Below are 24,732 nucleotides of genomic sequence, written 5' to 3'. Positions count from 1 at the left end.
AGGTAGTGGAGGTTGGAAACCTCACAACCTTTAAAAACAATTTGGATGAGTACTTCAAATGTCATCACATTCACCACTTTGGAACAAGTGCAGGAAATTGAGATAAGCGCACTTCTCATGGTAGTTAGTTCTTTCAGTGCAGACTCAATGGGTGAAAGGGACTTTTCAGTGGTAAGGGGAAGAATATCTGCCATCTTTGCCCTGATAAACCCTCCATGTGACTCCATGATTACAGCAAGGTGGTTAACACTTACCTGCCCTGCAGGCATTTAGGGAAGGGCCAGCAACACCCACATATTGTGAACAAATTTAAAACAAAAAAGGTAGATTTATGTAGAATCAAGAGCATGGGTGGAAATCAAAGGTCAACAATTCGATTGATTGACATCTCCACTGGATTGGTGCTGGTTACTACCTTTAGGACCCCTCCGCCCCTGACCAACTACACCCCTCCCCTTTGGAGGGCAACTTGCAAGTGATGTTGATCCAGTGTGTCTGCTGCTGTTGTCCTTCTAGATGGTCATGGCACATGTGGGTTGGTAATTTACTGTGGGTCATTCTGTAGATGAACAAAGTTGGTTGTGAAAAAGTTGCTTCAGTTTCGCTGCTCGCTTCAGCTATACAAGACTGAAACCAAAAAGCCAGCAAGAGATTGTCTGCATATTCGGAGGGGGAAAATAAAGAAAAAGAAAATATCTGTTCAGATTGGAACTATATTTAAAAGTGTACAAGTCAGACCAAAATTTATAAGTTTTATTATGTTGGCGATCCTTCTGATCGGTGGGTAGGATAGCTATAAGAATTTCTAAATGAAGGATAATGTTATTTAGGAATGATGGTTATTTTTTTTCTCTGAAGTTGTCATTTAAAAATTGTTGATTACTTATTGGGTGTGGAGCTTCAAAGAATGGGAACAGATGCAAAAAACATGAGTAGTCACAAAATGACAACAAAGTGAGAAGAGCATTGGCTTAAGTCTAACTATTGTCACCTCACACCATTGATTCCCCTTCCTATCTCTGTAACCATCACCAGCCTCATACCACTTGGCAGTTTCGGTATTGCTCCAATTCTTATCTCTTCTGTACCTGCAAGATGAATCACACATGAATTCATTGCTTACCCCAATCTCAGAATTTCCCTCCCTTAATCTCTCTACCTCTCTTTTCTCCTTTGAAGTTTGACCAAAACTTACCTCCTTAATTAAGCTTTGGTGACCTGCCTTTGTGTTCGCTTATCGGACTCAAGATCAAATGTTGTTTTGTAAAACTCCAGAGAAGCATTTTGGGACATTTTCACCATGTTAACATTGCTCCATGTTTTTGACTTATAGAAACGTTCAGAAAATCAAATCATCCTCTACAAAAGTGTGAAAATCTCCTGAAATTCTTTAATATCAGTCACTGTATGTACAAAACAAAAAAATCAACTTTAAGAAAAGAAATTAATTTATTTCATTTTTTCTGACAATTGCAACCATTTCAGATTTGGAATTGATATAAAAGATCAGAAATAACATTGACTTGAGGGGAGATATGATCTGATGATCTTATTGAGTATGGTATGGCTATGTTGCAAGGATTGAGCTTATGGTGACATTTATCAAAAAACACCGAGTTTTTTGAAGTAGTAGCAAAGAGGATTGATGAGGGCAGAGCAGTGGACGTGATCTACATGGACTTCAGTAAGGCGTTCTCCAAGGTTCCCCATGGGAGACTATTTAGCAAGATTAAATCTCATTGAATACAAGGAGAACTAGCCATTTAGATACAGAACTAGCTCAAAGACAGAGGGTGGTGGATGAGGGTTGCCTTTCAGACTGGAGGCCTGTGACCAGTGGAGTGCCACAAGGATCGGTGCTGGGTCCACTACTTTTCATCATTTATACTAATGATTTGGATGTGAACATAAGAGGTATAGTTAGTAAGTTTGCAGATGATACCAAAATTGGAGATGAAGTGGACAGCGAAAAAGGTTACCTAAGATTACAACGGGATCTTGATCAGATGGGCCAATGGGCTGAGAAGTGGCAGATGGAGTTTAATTTAGACAAATGCAAGGTGCTGCATTTTGGGAAAGCAAATCTTAGCAGGACTTATACACTTAATGGTAAGGTCCTAAGGAGTGTTGCTGAACAAAGAGACTTTGGAGTGCAGTTTCATAGCTCCTTGAAAGTGGAGTCGCAGATAGATAGGATAGTGAAGGCGGCGTTTGGTATGCTTTCCTTTATTGGTCAGAATATTGAGTACAGGAGTTGGGAGGTTATGATGCGGCTGTACAGGACATTGGTTCGGCCAGTTTTGGAATATTGCATGCAATTCTGGTCTCCTTCCTAACAGAAGGATGTTGTGAAACTTGAAAGGGTTCAGAAAAGACTTACAAGGATATTGCCAGGGTTGGAGGATTTGAGTTATAGGGAGAGGCTGAACAGGCTGGGGCTTTTTTCCCTGGAGCATCGGAGGCTGAGGGGTGACCTTATAGAGGTTTATAAAATCATGAGGAGAAGGGTTAGGATAATTCGACAAAGTTTCTTCCCTGGGATGGGGGAGCCCAGAACTAGAGGACATAGGTTTGGGTTGAGAGGGGAAAGATATAAAAGATTAGATTAGATTAGATTACTTACAGTGTGGAAACAGGCCCTTCGGCCCAACAAGTCCACACCGACCCGCCAAAGCGTAACCCACCCATACCCCTACATTTACCCCTTACCTAACACTACGGGCAATTTAGCATGGCCAATTCACCTGACCTGCACATCTTTGGACTGTGGGAGGAAACCGGAGCACCCGGAGGAAACCCACGCAGACACGGGGAGAACGTGCAAACTCCACACAGTCAGTCACCTGAGGCGGGAATTGAACCCGGGTCTCTGGCGCTGCGAGGCAGCAGTGCTAACCACTGTACCACCGTGCCGCCCACAAAGAGACCTAAGGGGCAATCTTTTCACACAGACGGTGGTATGTGTATGGAATAAGCTGCCAGAGGAAGTGGTGGAGGCTGGTACAATTGCAACATTTAAAAGGCATTGGGATGGGTATATGAATAGATTGGGTTTGGAGGGATATGAACCACGTGCTGGAAAGTGGACTAGATTGGGTTGGGTTATCTGGTCAGCATGGACAAATTGGACCGAAGGGTGTGTTTCCATGCTGTACATTTCTACAACTCTCCCTGACTCTATGACATCAACATGTTTAAGTAGAACTGCTTGACTAAACCTTGACAATCAACAATGGTTGGTAGTTCATGAGTTAAGCAGACAATTGATATGTAGCAGCTTCAGAAGTGTATTGAGGGGCAGCTGCCGTGCAGCTAGTTCAGCAACAACTCTGCATAACCAATGTTTGCTATTTGCAAACAAAGCAGTTCATTGGGTTCAAGGGTACCAGCTCCAGAGTTATGTCATATCAAGTCAGAAAGGTCATTTAAAAATACAAGACGACCTTGTCGGGAGTGCCCTTCAACTACAACAATTCATCTGTCTATATCTATAAAATGAAATGTGCAAATGAACGTCAAATTTACTAACTACACCTCTTTGTTATGTTCTCCCTCTCCTAGTTTGTACATGTATCCCAGAGTCCAGCTCATTAGGCAGCTACATTTTAATGTTAGGCTAATCATTATAGTGAGGGGCAGTTTTCTTTTTAAACATTTAACAACTTTGAGGCTGTTCCTTCAGAACACCTTTTTTGGTTAGATTAGACTCCTTACAATATGGAAACAGGGCCAACAAGTCCACTTCGACCCTCCTGAGAGTTACCCATCCAGACCCATTCCCCTATCCTATATTTACCTCTGACTAATGCACCTAGCACTATGGGCAATTTAGCATGGCCAATTCACCTGACCTGCACATGTTTGGATTGGACATTTGAGTTGTTGCCCTTCACCAGGCTGAAAGGATGGTGTACCCAGTATGGCTCAAAGTGATGGAAGGTTCTTTAACTGGGGTTAGTCTTGTGTCTTAGTTTAGTGCACTCAGGGAGCAGTAGGTCAGTCTGACAATTTGGTATTACCACTATGTGAAGGCAGTTCTGAAATGATGGCTTCACAGTCCAGCACAGTACACATTTACAGATGCTGCTCCCTTACCCTCAAAAGGAGGTGTGGATGCTGGGTCAATTTAAATTTTCTGAACATGAGAGATCAATCAATTATTAGTTGTAAAAATCACAAGATATGGGTCAAAAGCAGAGAGATTTACAGCATGGAAACAGGGGCCCAAGTTGTCCATGCTGCCCAGTTTTCTGAATTAATTTAGTTCCAGGTGAATGGGAATGAGATTCTGATCAATCATTTCATTAAATTATACAAGAGATGAGGGGATGGAAGACCTTCGTATGTCCATATAGATCTCATGTATTTGCAAACATATCCATGAATGGTTGTTACTAGTGTAATTTTAATGGTTCTCCAATTACTTATTGATTTTCGTTCTGGTTCCAAATATCTAATAGATAAATGGACTCATGGTATATTCAAAAATTGTGGTGCTGGAAAAGCACAGTCGGCCAGGCAGCATCCAAGTAGCAGGAGAATGGACATTTCGGGCATAAGCCCTTCATCAGGAATGAAGGATTTCTGCCTGAAATGTCAACTCTCCTGCCACTCAGATGCTGCCTGAACTGCTGTGCTTTTCCAAAGCCACACCTTTTAACACTGATCGCCAGCATCTGCAGTCCTCACTTTCTCCTGGACTCATGGTATAGATCAATCATGGTCTAATAATGACACAAGCTCAGCGGATTCTGAAAGGTCAAGTGTTCATGTGCATGCACATGAACAAAGAGTGTTCACATTTAGAATACATCTCAAAATTCAAAGACAAACAATCTGCAAAGACTATATTGGCAATCAATATGGTCCAGTTACCAAATCACATGACAACAAGGTTTCTTACGATACGTTAACAGATTGCAAGGTGTCATTTAGGTTCAAAAGTGAGTGCAAATGATAACAAGCCTTAAAGTCGTTGAAAGTGATGCATCACTGTAGCTTTAAATGCAATCCACTATCTGCTCCGAGGTCCCTGATGGATTGTGAACCATAAAGTGGAATTGGTTGAATCCTAGACATTTACTGCATGCAGCACCTATAAGGAAAAGTTCAGAAAGACTCAGTTATGGTTAATGTAACTCAACAGCAATAAGCTTGTTATCTTGAACCACACAATCCTTATTCGAAATTGTTTCTCAGGATTTTGAGTGAACTTCAACCTTATGTCACTGAGAAAAGTCACACATTTTTCAAAAAAAAAGGCAACAGTAAATTTCCAATTACTGCAATGTGACCAGCTGCGGAATAACTCTCCCTCGATTTGAACATTGTTCTTGTTTTAGCTTTAGATGAGTATCATTAACTACAAAGTCAAGAGAAGCAGAATCGTTATAAAGAAGAAAAGCAACCATTCCTTAAAATCAACAGTACTAATTATAATGCAACTTCCACGACCAATCTGGAATATTCTTTGGGAATTAGCACACTGAATTGCTTTGACAATGTGTACATTGTAGAACTCACCATTTTCTTTGTTCCCCTTCTATTGTACTTGTTGCACTTTCCTCTTCCCACTCTGGGAAAGAATAATTCATTCACGAATCTCATTGTTAAAATGATATGAAAAAACCACAAAGCAACTGCTTCAAATATTTTTGTCATGTCTTTCAAACCTTGCACTATGATCAAGAGGGGTGACCTGTTCTTGGACCCATTTCAACTGTCCTCACAAAATAACTGTTCCAGTGGCTTTCCAACAAAGTCCATTGCAATTATCAGGCTCTCTTAGTCATATAATTTATTGTCAAATGTTTAGAATATATAATATTTAGAATAGCCAGTCAGACTTGGTATACAAAGACACAGGGAACCTCAGAGGAACAGAAGGATCTTGGAGTGCTTGTCCAAAGATCCCAGAGGTAGCAGGACAGGTTAATCGGATGTTTAAAAAAGCTTTATTACTCATGGCATAGATTATAAGGGCATTGTACTGAACTTTGGTTAGGTCATAGCTGGAGTACTGTGTGCTATTCTGGTCCCCAATCTATAGGAAAAACGTGACTGCCCTGGAGGGGATTTCAAAGAAGATTCAACAGGATGTCACCCAGATGGAGTATTTCAGCGAATGGAGAGAGCCTGGGTACGCTTGGGTTGTTTTCTTTGAAGGCGAAAGTGAAGTGCTGGAAAAGCACAGCAGGTCAGGCAGTGTCAGAGGAGCAGGAGAGTCGGCATTTCGAGCAAAAGCACTTCATCAGAAATGATTTTTACCTGAAACTACTCCTCGGATACTGCCTGACCTGCTGTGCTTTTCCAGCACCACACTTTTTGACTCTGACTCTCCAGCATCTGCAGTCCTCACTTTCTCTTACTTGTCTTCTTCAGAGCAGAGAAGATTGAGGGTGGACCTGATAGAGGAATATGAGATGATGAGAAGCATGGACAGGGTGAACAGAATGCAGCTATTCCCCGTTGCTGAATGGTCAATAACATGGTGCATAATCTTAAAGTGAAACACAGCATGTTTAGACAAGATTTGAAGACCTTTCTCACCAGTGTTGGTCAAGGTCTGGAATACACGGCTTGGGAAGTTAGTTGAGGCAAGGAACCATATGACCTTTAAAAAGTATTTGTATGAATACTTGAAATGCATAACAATCAAGGCTATGGGCCTAATGCAGGAAAGTGGAAGGACAGTAGATAGTGGTACATTTTTGGCGGTATAGACTCAATTGGCCAAAAGCTCTCTTTTGTACTGTATGATTCTATGGTTCTAAAATATTCAAAAATAGATGAATGATGGTAACAACAATAACTTTCATTTCTGTGACACCTTTAAGAAAGTGGGATGTATTTTGAATTAGGGTGAGAGGCACAGAATTGAGTGTAATACTGGCCTCAGTTTAGATGTTCATTTATTGGCCAATTAGTGGCTGCCAAACAGAGGTGCACTAAGAAGATGGTCTGGCCACACTTGAACTGCTACAGTCCAAGGTGATAGCAACCTCAGTCAGCCACAGTAACTGAGGTGAGAATGCAGTTGTCAAAACCTGGGCAGGAAGGAAGAGCAAGTGGAACAGCTGCCCAGGAGCCAAAGACACAGTAAGTACTAATAGTAATGGATAGGGGTATAGAAGAGGAGTGGGGTTAATGGAAAATGTTAATAGCAGAAAATAGGCAGCTCTATGTCAATCCACCATGGCGTCGGAAAGGGGATTAATCAAAATGGGGGATAGAATTCATGGTCAGAAGATGTTAAACTTCATGTTGAAACCTGAAGGTTGTAAAGTGCCAAAGTGGAAAAAAGGATGCTGTTTTTCCAGCTTGCTTTGGGCTTTGCTAGAGCATCACTTCAGGCTTCAGACAAATGCATTTGTGTGGCCGCAAGTTGGAGAAATGTCAGAGGGATAGGTTGAGGTCCTTTTCCAAACAGGACAAACCCATGCTGCAGTGCAAGCACTCAGTCTGCATTTGGTGTTCCCAGTGTAGATGAGATCACTCTTCACAGACATGGCCAAGTCTGTTGAGTTTCTCCAGCACTTTTTTTTAAAAAAAGTAATTTCTCCAGCATCTGAAATACTTTGGTTTTATGAACAAATATCTTGATATCCAGCATGAAACTGCAGTTCAGTATCCAATTCAGTCAATTATTTCTCCTGACGCCTGTTGGATGTCTTAAAACTGGATCCCAAATGGATTAACCAAGGGATTTGGAAATTTGAAAAGATTACAAGCTTTTTTTATTTATTCATAGGATGAGGGCATCATTGGCTCGGCCAGCATTTACAGTACTGCCCAGTCCAAAGGATCAACCAACCATATTGCTGTGGGTCTGGAGTTAGACCAGACCAAGTATGGATGGCAATTTCCTTCCCTAAAGGGCATGAATGAACCAGATGGGTTTTTCCTGTCAACTAATCATCATTAGACTCTTAATTCTAGGGTTTATTTTTAAAATTGGATTCTGCTATGGTAGGATTTGAACCCCAGTCCCCAGAACATTATCTGAGTCTCTGGATTAACAGCCCGGCTACAATACCACTAGGACATCGCCTCCCCTCTCCATCTGCAAATGACTGAAAAGCAAACTGTAAGTAAACTGGAGGTAGGGAAATCTTTTTTGGCCGAAAACCATTACAGTTACACTGAAGTTAGTGTGACTTCCTCTATCCTTAAAATGTTGTTATCATGTTAATATTAGAAAAAAAAACCCAAGAGAGAATAGGAAGCTCAACATAAATATGGCCAAGTAAGATCGAAGTCCTGGGAGACTAAAATCTAATTGGAAATTACAATCACAAATATTGACTGCAAATCCAACAATAGACAAGTTACAATCCCAAAGTTCAATGCATTTAACAGCAACGTTCATGATTTACATACTGGGCCAAGAACTGATAGGGAGAGGGTGAGGAATTAGAAATGTGGGACTTATAAATGGCTATTTCTTGAAGTGAAGCCAGTGGAATACTATATCGGTGTCTCTATTTTCAACATTGGAGTCAGTGATACTTACATAACACTGCTCTCTGCATTCAAACGAAAACAGAATTCGCTGCAACAACTCAACAGGTTTGATCCTGTCAAAGGACCGAATGGTCTACTCATGCTCCTAATTATGGTCATTTTTATGTACCATTCGCTGACAACGTTCTCTATTAAGCCAATTCCAATTTCATTCCTCTGACAAAATCTGCATTGCAAATGTCCTCTAGACAAAATAGAGTGTGTGGTTTTGTGATTCAGATTTCAAGCCCTCTATCCCTTTGTGGCCTCACAGGATAATAATGTTGACCTGCGCATTTATACTTTCCAATATTCGTTGCCTACTTCACGGCTGGTCGTGAATGTGAGAGACAAAACAAAACCAGTCAGCTGGTCACAAATTCAAACTGTTTCTTTTCCAGCAGGTATTCTTTATTAGGCATTTCTATAAAGTGTCTCAATCTTATACTATGGAAACATGCTGTGAAAGAACTACAGCTAGCTTTCAGTCCTGGGAAAAAAACATATTGCATCACTCCAGGAGATAGGGCTAAACATGTTGATATGTGCGTCCTCACAGATCAGAATCATATTCTAGATTATTGGTGGGGTTATCCACTTCCATGAATTAAAATGAACATAGTAACCACCGTATTTTGCCAACTCAAACAATCCTCAGACTAGACTCAAAATCCTCAATAACCACCAACTAATCACTGTAAAAGACCATGTCTATAACTGAAGATCTATATATAACAGAGGTAGAGCCATTTATTTAATCAAGCATCATCTGAGGGATATGGGACAGGAGCAGGCATGAGTCAGGATTAGTTTAGCTTGGAATCGTGTGCAGCATGGACTGGTTGGACCAAAGGGTCTGCTTTGACTCTGTATGACTGTGAATCCAGTGCCTCTCCTCAAGACAGTTTAACCTGGTATCAGCTTAGTGAACCTTTTCTGACAGCTCCAATACCAACCTCTTATGATTTTATCTTCCACTCGCTTTGAAATAAAGGCTAAGATTCCGTGTACCCTCCCTATTACTTACAAACGTAAATGCTCGCTTTTGTGATTCGTGTTTGAGGACCCCCAAATTCCTTGTTCTGTCGCTTTTCTCTATACAAATAATACACAGCTTTCATGATGTACGCTAAGTTCATGGGACAAAAGCAATTATATAATCAGCTGTGAACATTCAGAATTGGAATAGCGTGAGCTGTTAAACACAGACCAACTTTTAAAATCTGTCTGTAGCGTGCTCCCTTTGTTAGAGTAGGTGTATTATACCTTCAAACAAATAAAATGTTTAATTTTCAATACACTACAATATACAGTTGGACAATGCCTTTGGCACTCTTCAACTCCAATACGTTCAGCCCTACCATCTTCTCACCCTAGCAATTAAATGGGGCTTCTCCCTGAGCTCCAGCTGCTTTTGGAGAGAGATCTATAAATCTTCAACATGACTTCTTGGACATGAACGCAACTGATTCGGCAACATATCTCACAATCTATTCATTGTGAAATTTGAAAACACAATCAAGGTATAGAGAACATGAGTCCACAACTGTCTTTAGGTCTCTTTATTCAGTCCCTATTTCTACTGCTTTGTATTGTCCATAGTGAATTTCCCTGGCCTCTCTCTCCCATTCCATTGAGTATTCTTTCAGAAGATCCTGATTGCCTCCAAGTCCATCCCACACCGATTTTATTTAGATCCAATTATGATTAGAAAGCAAAACATTGCAGATGCTGGAAATGTGAAATAAAAGCAAAAACTATGCTGGTAGAGGAACCAACTTAATATTTTATGCTCATGATTTTTCATCAGAACTGAAAAAAAGTTATTTTAATGGGATACAACAGTTGAGTCTTAAAAAGAATTTTTAAAAAGCATGATAAGGTGTAAGACATGGCAGGACCAAATGAAATGATTATGTGATAGGCAAACGACAAAATAAAAACAATAAGGCCAGAACATGGAAGAGATTACTGCCAGAAATTATTGAACTCATTGTTGAGTCTGGAAGCTGCAAGGTGCCTAATTGTATGATTCTCATCCCAGTGACCTATCTATTCATAGGATCACTAAAATGCAGAAGCAGGCCATTTGGTCCATCGAGTCCACACTGGCTCTCCAAAGAGCATCCCATCCAGACCCATCACTCCAAACCTTATTCCCTGCAATCCTGCATTTCCCATGACTTATCCACCAATTACGTAGCTGCCACCTATATCTTACAAATTAAGGTAATTTACGAAAAGGAATCTCTGGTAAGATTTTATCATGGGCCATTGAAAGTCCAGGTACCAAGCCATTTGATCTTTCCCATCCACCCCCTATCAATTGGGATGTGCTGGAAAAAGTCAGAGATGATAGTCATTAAGAAAGTATGTATTGACATCATTACATTGTATCTAGGCATTGCAGTGATTTCAAATGTTGGGCAGGAGGCCACTCAGTCCACCAAGCCTGTTCTACCTCAGCAATGTCCCCACACCTCTCAATGTATTCGTCTCCAGAAAGCTATGCCTTGAACATTCCCAGTGACTGAGGCTCCACAGATTTCTGGTTGTACTTCACTTTACTATGCATAGTCCAAAGACAGGGTTTCAGCTCTAGCTAGGGTCATTTAATCAAAATGTTTCTCTAGATATCACAAAAAAAAACTGGAGGCAAAAAATGTGGAATTTTACATATTTTTGTTATAACAAACACAAACCTGTACACAAGTGAGCAAGTACAGATACTTAGTGATAAATTGAGTCTGTAAGGACATAGAATGAATGTTAAGTGTAGTCAAGTTTACCCAAGACTGGTTTATTTCCTGCATGGCTTGAGATTTTCTCTCAGGAAGTTAGTTTCACCACTTATCCTTACAACAGGTTTTGTTTTAAAGACTTACCATAACCCCCAGTTCTGTTCGCACAGATGATTGCGCCAAAAAACTTTGGGTAATACTTCTGAATTCTTGCAATAACTTTCTGGCAAGCTGTAGTTGGTTCCATTCCCAATCTCATATATTCCACTGCCTGGTAACTAATTTGAGGCAAAAATGTCAAACTGAAATAATGTCCACATGAAAAATGTACTCAAAGATCCAAGAAAAGAACATTTTACAATTCTTACGATGAATTTGGTGCACAAAATAGGAAACTTTACTCAGCGAAAGAATGCGGATTGATTTTAATAAACTCCAGTCAAAACTGTCTGTTTCTGAAACATTGCAGGGAGAAACTGCATTCAGAACTGAGAATTTATACCTTTTTCTGAACCACTGCAAGAAATAGGCTCGGTGTGACCTATCAGGAAAAATTGAACAGGCTAGGGCTCTCTTCTCCAGAGAATAAGAGATAAGGGTAACTTTTTAAAGGTCTTAATGGTAATGATTCTGAAAGGGTTTCATAGAAAAGACAGAAGACGTCTTGGCTTATCGGCTTGATCAGAACAAGACACATGATTATGATATGGCCACAAATAAAACCAATTGGGAAACTGTGAAAAATCTCTTAGAATTGAACTAAAAGGGGCAGTGTAGGTAAATGGTATGGATGCATTTAAGGAATACTTGATACTGAAATCATTGTATTGTTAAACGAAGATGGGTGGGAGAAGAATTTTGCATAGCTTAACAACAAACATTTTCTCAGTTAATGGTGCTCAGAATGGAACACAATACCCCAAATAAGAAAAGCCCAACCAATGTTTAAGGATCAGTATAACTCTTGTTTTTGCATTCTATTGCTTAATTAGAGTAAGGATCCCATAAGGCCTTTCATCATAAAAACTGCCAGAGCTCTAATTTCTTCCATCCTCTTTAAATGGGAAACATTTAGTTGATTTTGTCTCAGACACTTGCTACCAAAATGCATTATTTCACGTTTCTCTGTGTTAAATTCCTTCCATCACTGTCTGCCCTTTTCACCAGTCTCTCTATTGCCTCCTGAATTCTGTTACTGTCCTTCTCATTTCTGGGTCACTTCAAAACGATGAAAGTATACTGTGTATCTCTGGATCCATATAGTTAATATAAAAAACAGCAGTGGCTCCAATACCATCCCTGAGGACCAGCAGTGTATACTTTGCCCCAGTTTGAAAAAGAACATTTGAACACTACTTCTTCCCTCAGCCAAGCTTAGGCGCACTGATCCCTTTAACCGTGCGGGTTTTAATTTTGCTGACAGATGACACTTTGTCAAACAATTTTTGAAATGTTATATAAACAACTTTGTCCTTCTCTGTTACTTTAAAAGAACTCTAGATATTCAAACAGGAATTCATTTTAACAAATTTCTACAGTCAGTTCTTCTAAAATGCGATAGTTGCATTCTTGTGTAACCCCATGTTATAGAGAAAAAAAAAAAATCGCACTTTAGAAACAGCGCTTAGGGTTTGTGATGTAATCGCGTTACAGCCAACACATGTTTAAAAAGTTTGTGCTTTGGAAACAGTGTCCCCAATTTGTCAATCGCATTACAGAAAATTCGCGCTAATGAACCTCACGTTGTAGCAGAACAAATTGCACCAATGTTGGCAAATGCTAGTTTTCTAAATGTTAACTAATTTTGTCCTGGAATATAGGCTGTAAAGGTTTTCCCAGCTTGTTTTGTGAGGTTTATCCCTCTCAACATTTTCAGATAAAGAAAAGGCAGACTTATAATTTGAATAGTCTGGCACTAATGGTAAAGTTTCCATTGTTTTACCAGACCATGGGGCACATGTCTCATTGGAGACAGACAACTCAAGTGAGGAGAGAGATTGAGAAGGACAATCCTTCATAGTAATGTTAACTAGTGTGGGTGTTGAACCAGTGCTCTTGGTATCACTAACTAGCCATCTAGCCAACTGAGCTAGTCTCCCTTGCACTCTCACCCCCTTTTCAAGCTCTCTACACTTTCCATACTCAGTTTGGTTCTCTATATGAGGAATTCATCAAAAGCCTTTTTTATTGGTTTCCTTTTCACTGCTCTACCTTTAATCATCCAGGGAACCTGAGTTTTGAATGCTCTAACATTCCACCCCTCCAATAGAAATTTTCTAGGAGAAAGTGAGGACTGCAGATGCTGGAGATCAGAGCTGAAAATGTGTTGCTGGAAAAGCGCAGTAGGTCAGGCAGCATCCAAGGAGCAGGAGAATTGACGTTTCGGGCATAAGCCCTTCTTCAGGAATAAGGAGAGTGTGCCAAGCAGGCTAAGATAAAAGGTAGGGAGGAGGGACTTGGGAGAGGGGCGTTGGAAATGAGATAGATGGGGGTGGTGGCGGAGAGGTCAGGAAGAAGTCTCAGTCCCAACCCTCGAACTCAGCACCATCTTCCTAACCTGCAATCTTCTTCCTGACCTGTCCGCCCCCACCCCCACTCCGGCCTTTCACCCTCACCTTAACCTCCTTCCACCTATCGCATTTCCAACGCCCCTCCCCCAAATCCCTCCTCCCTACCTTTTATCTTAACCTGCTTGGCACAATCTCCTCATTCCTGAAGAAGGGCTCATGCCCGAAACGTCGATTCTCCTGCTTCTTGGATGCTGCCTGACCTGCTGCGCTTTTCCAGCTCCAATGGAAATTTGTCTACTTTTGTACCTGAACTAATCCTCCAATTGGTTGACTATTGCTTTAAAATGAGTTATTTGTTAAATTCCAATCCAAATCAGCTGGATTCCTTTCCAAGTTAATCTTCCTCAAATTATATTTTTATGTTTAATTGCACCTAGCCCTTTTCTGTGATTATTCTAAAGGTTATGCTGCTGTAATATGAACCAAATGTTCTTCCATTGAAATAAATTCCATTTGTTCCATTTCGTTCCCAATAACTAGTTCAAACACTTTCTTCCCCATTGAACTGGAGATGCACTGATCAAGTGTATTGGCTTGTTCACATGTCAGAACGTCTCACTCTTTGTCCTATTACACCATTGCAAAAGCCAGTTTACAAATAAACTTCTCAATAAATACTCAAATACTCAATAGATATTGCATTTTTCTACACTTTGTTCCTTCCCACTATTTACTGGACTGTTAGTATAAACTTAGTGGCACAAACGTTCCTCTGCTGTTTCTTAAAATGAAGGAAATGGATACTGCCTTTGACCCCAAAACAACATCATGCCTCTCCAATGATGTAACAGTAGCTTTGATCAATATTGGCACCCAATCCTTTTGCCTGCTCGGATGTATCCTCAATGCTTGAGTGAGGACAACTAACAATATAAAAGGGAATTTTAACAGTCATAGTCAAGGTCTCAAAGGAGTACGTTTCAACAGTCATTAAAATGGAAGAAAATACTGCGCAAATGATAGGAAAGAGGAAGGACCTGGGTCAGTGGGTAGGTTAAAAGTTAAGAAAGAGGCGGTTTTAGAATAGGCTATTAAGAGTAAATCAAGTTTAACAAAATCCGAGGTAATAGGAAGTGTACAGGAGGGTAATGCAATCAGCGTATATAGACTTGAAAAAAAGCATTTGATAAAATGCAGGAAAGTTGAGCAAAGCTTGTGAGCATGGTTAGAACCCAATGGGGAGGGGGAATAAAGGCACTCTCAATTTAAATATGAAATTGGCTGAGTATTGGAAACAGATGAATCCCTACAGGCCATTTGACCCATCGAGTCTACATCATCCCTCTGAAGAGCATCCCATTCAATCCCTATAACCCTACATTTCCCGAATCTGCACATCACTGGGCTATGGGAACAAACCAGAGCAACCAAACAAAGGGAGAATGTCTGTGCCGAGTTTGGACTGTCACCAGAGAGTGGAATTACACCCGGGTCCCTGGCACTGTGAGGCAGCAGTGCTAACCACTGAGCTGCCCCAGATATCGCTAACAATTATTTTTCATATCAGAGGATCTCTCTTGTCGGCTTTCCAGTCATCAGTGCTGAGACTCCCATCCTTCCTGATATATCAGTGACCTAGACTTGTGCAAGGTCACCAATTCAAAATTTATGGCTGATATAAAACAGAATTATTGTGAACTGTGGGGAGGATAGTGTAAATCTTCAAAAGGACATAGAAAAGGAAGACAAAGAAATAGGCACACAACTGGAAGAATGCAATGCAGAGAAATAGGAAATGATTCCAACCACACTGTTGCCTGATTTCCCTGCTCTCTGTGAGGGAGGGAGGTGGATGGGGCGTGCATTTCGAGACAGCAATGACAAAGCTGCACGGCTACCTCACAGTGCCGGCAACCTGGGTTTAACTCCAGCCCCAGGCAACTGTCTGTGTGGAGTTTGCACATTCTCCCTGTGTCTGCGTGGGTTTCCTCCAGGTGCTCCGGTTTCCTCCCAAAGTCCAAAGAAATGTAGGTTAGGTGGGTTGGCCATGGGAAATTGCCTGTAGTGTTCACGGATGTGTAGGTTAGGTGGATTAGCCATGGGAGTTGCAGGGATTTGGGAAGGGATTGCAGGGGGTGAGTCTGGGTGGGATCCTCCTCAGAGATTTGGTGTGGGCTTGCTTGGCTGAATCACCCGTTTCCACAACACAGGGATTCTATAATTCATTCTAGAGAGAAGTGGGGGAGGGAACATAAATCAATGCATAGAATTCTAAAGGGTGTACTGGAATGGAAATGTCTGTATATCATTGAAACTGGCAGTGCAGGTTGGAAAGAATCTAAAACACATGAGTTTTATAAATAGCTCATAGCTACAAAAACAAGAAAAGGGTACAATAACTTTATGTAAAATATTGTGTCAGCCTCAAGTGGAAAACTGACTCATGAGAATGACTCCAGGAATGAGGAACATCCAATTCGTAGATAGATTGGAGAAGGAAATGGCTCTGAGCTGAGGCCAGTCTCCTTGAAGAAGAGAAGGTGAGAAGAGACATGATAGCAGGTCTGTAAAGGAGGGAGTGGACAGGGAGAGTCGGTCCTGATTGGTGTCTTCCGGTTCACCAATTTATGATGGTTGACAGAAGAAGCAACAATAAGTTGCTTTCATTTAGAGTCATACAGTCAGAGATGCGCGGCACAGAAACAGACCCTTAAGTCCAACTCACCAATACCAACCAGATTTCCTAACCTAATCTAATACCATTTTCCAGCACTTGGCCCATGTCCAGATGCCTTTTAAATGCTGTAATTGTACCAGCCTCCACCACTTTCTCTGGCAGCTTATTCCATACACGCACCACCCTGTGTGAAAAAGTTGCCCTTTAGGTTCCTTTTATATCTTTCCCATCTTAGCCTATACCCTCTAGTTCTGGACTCCCTCACCCCAGGGAAAAGACTGTCTATTTATTCTGTCCCTGACCCTCATTATTTCATAAACCTCTATAAAAGTCACCCCTCAGCCTATGACGCTCCAGGGAAAACAGCCCCAACCTATTCAGCCTCTCCCGATAGCTCAAATCCTCCAACCCTGGCAACATCCTTGTAAATCTTTTCTGAACCCTTTCAAGTTTCACAACATCCTTCCGATAGGAAGGAGACCAGAACTGCATGGAATATTCCAACAGTGGCCTAACCAATGTCCTGTACAGCCACAACATGACCTCCCATCTCCTATACTCAGTGATCTGATTAATGAAGGAAAGCATACATAATGCCTTCTTCACTGTCCTATCTGCCTGTGACTCTACTTAAGAAACTATGAACCTGCGCTCCCATCTGATCAAGATCCTGTTGTACTCTGAGGTAACCTTCTTCACTGTCCACTACACCCCCAATTTTCATTTCATCTGCAAACTTACTAATTATACCTCCTATGTTCACATCTAAATCATTTATGTAAATGACGATAAGCAGTGGACCCAGCACCTATCCTTGAGCTTTTCCAGCATCACGCTCTTTGACATCTACTGCTCTGCCCTTAATCCTCTTTGTTACTTCTTCAAAGAACTCAATCAAGTTCGTGAGACATGATTTCCCACGCTCAAAGCCATGTCATCATCCCTGATCAGTCCTTGCCGTTCTAAATTCATGTAAATCCTGTCCCTCAGAATTTCCTCCAACAACTTGCCCACCATCAATGTCAGACTCACCGGTCTATAGTACCATGGCCATTCCTTATCACCAATTTTAAATAGTGGCACCACATTAGCCAATCGACCATACAAATATCTCTGCAAGGAGCCCAGCAATCACTTCCCTGGCATCCCCCAGAGTTCTGCAGTACACCTGATCAAGTCCTGGGGATTTATCCACCTGTATGCATTTAAAGACATCCAGTACCTCCTCCTCTGGAAGATGGACGTTTTCTGCAGCAAGTGATTTAGCTCTGAAATGTGATGTACTTTCTGAGAATGACTGAGAGACAAATACAACCATGGTTTTCAAAAGAAACCTGAATGATTATCTAAAGAGACAACGTTTGTAGGGCGATGAGGAAAAAAAAGCCAAGGGAGTGGCACTGTTTAAATTGCTTTCACAGAGAGACAGAACAGAAATAATAGGCTGAATGGCCTCTGTGTTGTATCTATTGTAAAATCCTAGAATGCCTGTGGCCCATAATAACAAGCTCCCAATCTTCCCTTTCTTTGAGCCAAATATCATTGTGACTGCTGCATCATTGAACTGAAATTTGCTGGAATAATTACAATTAGGTTCTTAGCGCTTGCTGTTAGTATGGGAGCATTTGGAAAGTTATTAAATCTCTACACACTGGAAAAAAATTCAAACATCCAGAGATTGCTGGGAGAGACATCTTTCTGTTGCATAGGGAGCACCGTTACAGTTCTTACCCATAGACTCTGCATTGAAATAAATTTCACAGTGTGAACCTGCTGTCCTTGTACACTAACTCCATATGAATGACTCAAAAAGTTGGGATTGGTACATGCAGAAATCACCGAGTTTTAACTGAACAAACTTTCCAGCTCTATAAAAAACAATTTAGAACGGTGCTGTTCTAATCCCTCAAACAAAAATAAGCTTCTGGAAATATAACTTACTTTGATTAAGCATTGCGTAAATAAACTCAATATTTCTTGCCCTGATCCCAGACACAAAGATGCCATTTTAGGAGGCTTCATGCTGGAATAAACACGGGTCTGTGCTTTAAAGCCAGTCAAATCTTCACTGGCAGCCGACATTAGAGCAAATGGTGCATTTTCTTTTGTGGGGGACACTTTCACTACTAATTGTGAAATTTAGACTTCTGTCTCCTGTGCAGGCATAACTCAGCAACTATTTTTACAATGCAACATACCTTCACATACATACACTGTCTTAAGTTTGCTCCCTGCTAGATCATTCCAATTTCTGAACTCCATCACCTGGTAAAAGGTGGATCTGGTCAGAAAGACATACCTTGGGAGAAACCGCATCATAATATCGCCCATTCCTGTAGCAGCTGCAGCTCCGGCTGTGCTATCGGCATAAGCACCTGCCCCAACTATTGGTGAATCTCCCACACGGCTAGAAGGAACACAAATAATTATTGGGAGGCAATAGCCTGGTGGTATTATTGCTTGACTATTAGTCCAAAAACTCAGCTACTGTTCTGGGACCCAGGTTCATATCCCACCATGGGTAGTTGGTAGCATTTGAATTCAATAAAGAATCTGGAATTAATTGTCTACTAATGACCATAAAATTGTCGTCAATTGTTAGAAAAACCCATCTGGATTCACTCATGTCCTTTAGGGAAGAAAATCTGCCATCTTTACCTGGTCTGGCCTAGATGTGACTCCAGACCTATGTGGTTGACTTTTAATTCCCCTCTGGGCAATTAGGGATGGGCAAGAAATGTTGGCCTAGCCAGAGACACCTACATCCCATGAGTAAACTAATCATTGTTTCTTGAGTAAATATCCACCTGGATCACGGAAATCACAGTGTGTCAGGCAGCATCCATGGAGAGAGAGAGCAAGCTAACATTTTGAGTCAAGATGACTCTTCATCAGAGCTGACATGAAGCTTGCTCTCCCTCCATGGATGCCAACTGACCTGCTGTAATCCCCAGCATTTGTTGTTTTCAGTGCAGATTCCAGCATCTGTGGTAATTTGCTCTTCCATCCCAGAAAATTAAATTTCACTGTTTAAAAAATGCTTAGAAATACCACGCTAATTCACTGAACAATTCAACACCCCATAATTCTCTAAGTGGGGAGGAAATGCCTCTGGACTAAATGGCGAAGCTCCAATTATCATGAGGATTCACCCAGCAGTCAATGGGAATACTAGGCAACAAATGGAAAGTCAAATATTAGCAAATTTTGTAAAGCATTATAAACTTTTTTCACTTTATGTTCACTGTCCCTTCCAGTACATCTTCCTACCAACAATTTTGAATCTTTATGGGTTTTCTTCCATTATCTCATGACACAAAATTCCATGAGACAGAGAGGGATTAAATTTAACTTCTAGACCAACACTATTTCTCTCACATTCTACCTCAAATAACTAAAGACTTGCATGCAGCTGGCTGCAATATTGCAAAAACAACTTGCATTTATAAAGCACCACTGACATGGTTACACATCCAAACTTGTTTCACAGGAGCGAAGGTCAACAAAATCAAGTTGACAGCAAGCCAACTAAACAAGATGATGGAATGGGCAACCAAAAGCTGGTCAAAAACAGTGAGTTTTTATAGAAAAAAGAGAGAGAGATTTAGGAAAGAAATTCCGGAGTTAAACACAAACTGAAGGCACAGCAGCCAGCAGAATGAAGAAGGTTTCGGCAAGAAAAACATCCAAGGTTTATTAGCTAGACACAACTTAGGTATTAAACCTAGGACTTTCCCCTTGTTTAGCAATCCAATGTCTAACCTCACTTCCACATTTGAAACTCCAGTCCCCATAATCCCTCTAACCATGGTTAGTTCTCCAGCACTAGCCCCTGCTTCCCACTCACAAAAGGACACACACCTGAATGGAGAGGACAAACAACTAAAATGATTGAGATTATTCTTGAACAAATAGACATGGTAAACAAATTTAGTCCTTTAGCACCAGATATGGCTGGATCACTTATCGACTTCTGCTCCTGTCTGCGAAAATTGCTCATAATTTCTGGATCATTCTGGGATGCAAAGGTATTTCAACTTCTCTGAGTAAACAGTCTTTGAAATGAACCCATTCCTCATTATTAAGAAAACTAACTGACTTGCTTCTGATACTGAGCTACATAAAATCTAATATATAGTTGACTTTTAAAAGGTGCTGATTTGCCGAAGTCAGAAGTCACGTGACACCAGGTTACAGTCCAACAGGCCTATTTGAAATCACAAGCTTACAGAGCACTGCTCCTTTGTTCACAAGCCCTGAAAGCTTGTGATTTCATATAAACCGGTTACACTGTAACCTGGTGTCATGTGACTTCTGACTTTGTCCACTGCAGTCCAATGGAGGCATTTACATACCATGGCTTTTAAAAGTCAATAGCTTTGTTGTGGTCAGTGGCAGATGGGTATTAGCTCATTCCTCCTAACTTGATTGATAGGGCATTTGTAGATTTAACCATGATAACCTCTCTCAATGCCTCCAGTTTCTGAATTACCAGGCTGTCTGACATCTGGAACTGGATGAACAGAAATTAGTCTAACTAAATATACTGTCTTTGATCAACACCAGATACACCATTACCTAGCCATTAAACACTAGCCCCTCCCTGCTGAACTCGATTTGATGTCATGACGCAGAGATGGTTTTCTGACCATATATTTGTACTAAGATCACCTAAATACATCTCCAAAAAATCATCCGACTCAGTTCTGCCTCTGCTTATCAGCTGTTTAAACCATTCTCCTTGCCTTCTTAACCTCTGGACTTCACCCTTCCAAAGCTCTCCTCAGCTCTGACCAACAAAGGATCTCTTCAGCTCTGGAAATCTCTGGTCTTCCTCACTTTTCTGCTTTAAGATACTCCTTAAACTGACAAAGCATTTTGCCTGAAAGTCTCATTGTGGCTTGGTGTCAAATTTTGTTCAGTATCATTATTAGTGAAGCACTTTGGAATGAGACTTTGCATTACAGGCACAGGATAAATACAAGTGTTTGTTGTTAACAAGCTGTCGGGGATGTTAACACTAATTTTTACAACAAAATTCTTCAAATAATATGCTCCAGCTGTTGGTGGCAAATAAATGTTGGATTGCTTTCAAACCAGTTTTAGGAGTTGCAGTGAAATTCAGTCAACTGTTTGAAACACATTTAAAAAACGTATGTTGATACCAATAAATTGCCATCTGTTAAACAGTCAGGGTTTTACATTATGGGGGTAATTTTCAACTTCACTGCCAGGGCAGTAATGGAGCGGGACAGATTTTCCACTAGATCTTTTTCCATATTTTGATTGTCGTACCAATTAAATTTTAAATTTCCATTTAACTGAAGTATTATGCCAGCTGTGACAATAATACAAGGCAAGTGAAAATATTTGACAGAAGTCACACATTAATAATAACACAAGGGGATGGCAACTTACTGTAACTCAATCCTGATGAATGATGGCATTTAGCCAAAACAATAGTTAGCCCCAAATATTGCTGGATGTTCACTCACATTTTTAAATGAGACAGATGATTTCATCATCATATACAACAGAACTTTCGAAGTAAATGAGGCTGTTGGCCCAAATAATATTTAGTCGAGTTGACAATCCTTATGCTAATATGAGAGACAGAGAACACGAGTGCGAGACAAGCAGAGCGAGTGCGAGCATGAAACAGATGGAGAGTGTGCAACACAAATGGAAAGAGAGTTTGAGCTCAAAAGTGATGGAAACAACGCAATGCAAGACAGATGGAGAGAGCAAGATGGCGCGACAAACGGTGAAACAAAGATAGTGAGGCATAAAGAGTGACACGAGTCATTCACTAGAAGCTTTAGAGCCCAAAAATACATACCCTGGGATTTTATGCGTTGCACCATTAGTAGATGTTCCAGCCACTATACTTCTACTCTTATCAATTACAATCATACCTAAATTAAAAAATTCAATGGCAAAATATCATACAGGAATCTATAATTCCATACAACTAGTTGTAAAGTCCCCTTTAATAATGGCCACAATTACATGAAAGTCAACTCGCAAATGAATTCAGGAGAAAACACCACATAAAAGACATAAAATGAAGAATTGTGATAACTCCCAAACCTTTACTTTATGAATGTCATAAACCATATGTAAATGATTGAGAATTTAATAAACTTGATCTGATAGCATATTATCAGTGAGCTTTAATACAAATTACAGAGTGTGGTAGATCTTTCATTAATCAGAGATTAATACGGTACAGAAAAGGCCCTTTGGATTATTGTGTCTATACTGCCTGCACTAACTACACTAGCTCTATTTTCCAGCACTTGGCCCATAACCTTGGTGTTATGACATTTCAAGTGTTCATCCAAGTACTTTTCAAAGGTTGTGAGGTTACCCTGTTGAAGACCCACCTGTGTGAAAGATATGCAAAGACATAACTGAACAGGTTGGTTAGAAAACGCCTACACCTATATCATGGCAACACTGAATCTTCTCTGCTCCAAAGATAACCATCCGAGCTTATCTATCTCCTATTCCAGGCAACATCTTAGTGAATCACCTTTGCACCCACTCCAGTGTAATCACATCCTTCCTATAGAGTGGAAGGATGTGATTACACTGGATACTCCACAGTACTCCAGCTGTGGCCTAACCAAAGTTCTATACAGATCCAACAATGTCTTCTCTGCTTTTATATTCTGTGCCGCAACTGATAAAGGCAATGTCTTGTATGCCTTCTTAAGTACTTATTAACAATTTTAGTCTAAAAATTAAGGAGACCTACGTTTTTGCAATTTATTTTGAATTATTTATATATAGTAAAGTTCATAATTGTACACTTCATTTATATTGTATTTTCCTTTTAAATATTGTCTGTAGCTATGTGGTGAACGATGAATACTTGTTTTATTTGTATCATAATTCAACATATGCAGCCAAGATAATTTTTCCAATAAACCAGTTACCTATCCACCTACTTTTAATCATTTCTTAATTATGACATGGGATGTGAACATCACTAGCTGAGCCACGATTTATTGCCCATCTCTAGCTACCCTTAAGAAGGTGGTAGTGACGAGCTGCTTTCTTGAACTGCTGCAATCCAAAGAAAGTAGACATTTCTAAAGGACTATCAGTGAAACAATTCCAGGATATTGACCCAAAAGGGGTGAATAAGCAGGATATTTCCAAGTCAGAATGGTGCTTGGCTTGCAAGAGTACTTGGAAGTGATGGCGTTCAAGCGGCTGCTTGTACTCTTCAAGGCTGGTAGATTTTGCAGATTGGGAAAGAGCTTACCAATGGTATCATGGTTGTGAACATCGACCACATGTGCTGGCATTCTATGTCTTTTTGACCATTGCCCTTCCTTTCGTTTATATGGTCCACAAGACGTTTTAGCATTTGGAAAGACATTCTGTGAAAACCAAATTTTTTAACACAATACCTGGTAATATTATAAAATTCTTATTAATTTTCATCTTATGACTGAAAAGAAGTAAAAATATTTAGCAGGACTTGTCCTTGACAGAAGTGGCACCCACCTTCCAGTAATTGGGCTGGCATTTTTTGCTCAGCCATTCTGCATGGATAGACAGAGATTTATTTGATGTTAAGTCTTCACTGAGGAATCCCATATTCTGAGCAAAGATTGATGCTGTTGGAAAAACAATACTTTCATATGAAAAATTCAAAGATACTGCATTGGTACACAGAGCAGTACATTACAGGAACAGGCCCTTTCGGTCAGCTATCTGTAAGAATTATAGGCATGAATAGGATAAATAGACAAAGTCTTTTCCCTGGGGTGGGGAATCCAGGACTAGAGGGCGTAGGTTTAGGGTGAGAGGGGAAAGATATAAAAGAGACGTAAGGGGCAACTTTTTCACGCAGAGGGTGATATGTGTATGGAATGAGCTGCCAGAGGACGTGGTGAAGGCTGGTACAATTGCAACATGTAAGAGGCATTTGAATGGGTATACGAATAGGAAGGGTTTTGAGGGATATGGGCCAGGTGATGGCAGGTGGGACTAGATTGGGTTGAGATATCTGGTCGGCATGGACAGGTCTGTTTCCATGCTGTACATCTCTATGACTCTATCACATTTGTGCTGATGATGCCATTCTAAACTAAACCCATCTGCTAGCACATGCTTTGTATTTCTCTATTCCCTATCTATCTGTTTAAATGCTTTTTAAATGTTGCTTTTGTATCAGCTTCTACCAAATCCCTTGTGCCTACCACCCTCGGTAAAAAAAAAAGACTTGTCCTGCACATCTCCTTTAAACTTTCCCCCTCTCACCTTAACCCTATGCCCCTTAGTTTTT

At 40.5% G+C, this 24,732-nt stretch overlaps 1 protein-coding gene across 1 annotated transcript in view; it reads right to left on the bottom strand.

The window, feature by feature from the left end:
• Window positions 1-1,430: 1,430 nt before the first annotated feature.
• LOC122557314 (N(4)-(beta-N-acetylglucosaminyl)-L-asparaginase-like) overlaps window positions 1,431-24,732 on the bottom strand; it is a 36,148-nt gene continuing 12,846 nt past the window's right edge. The window contains exons 4-9 of the mRNA XM_043704893.2: window positions 23,949-24,061; window positions 23,704-23,821; window positions 22,270-22,345; window positions 18,730-18,837; window positions 11,388-11,521; window positions 1,431-5,095 (exon numbers count right to left, since the gene is read on the bottom strand). Of these exons, the coding sequence (XP_043560828.2) occupies window positions 5,001-5,095; window positions 11,388-11,521; window positions 18,730-18,837; window positions 22,270-22,345; window positions 23,704-23,821; window positions 23,949-24,061 (644 nt within the window). The 3' untranslated portion in view covers window positions 1,431-5,000. The remainder of the gene's footprint in view (window positions 5,096-11,387; window positions 11,522-18,729; window positions 18,838-22,269; window positions 22,346-23,703; window positions 23,822-23,948; window positions 24,062-24,732) is intronic.

The sequence above is a fragment of the Chiloscyllium plagiosum genome, unplaced genomic scaffold (genome assembly GCF_037043375.1).
Source record: "Chiloscyllium plagiosum isolate Xiang-an unplaced genomic scaffold, Cpla_swu_hap1 HiC_scaffold_2, whole genome shotgun sequence".
Lineage (NCBI taxonomy): Eukaryota > Metazoa > Chordata > Chondrichthyes > Orectolobiformes > Hemiscylliidae > Chiloscyllium > Chiloscyllium plagiosum.
This window is presented reverse-complemented; position numbering and strand designations above follow the sequence as displayed.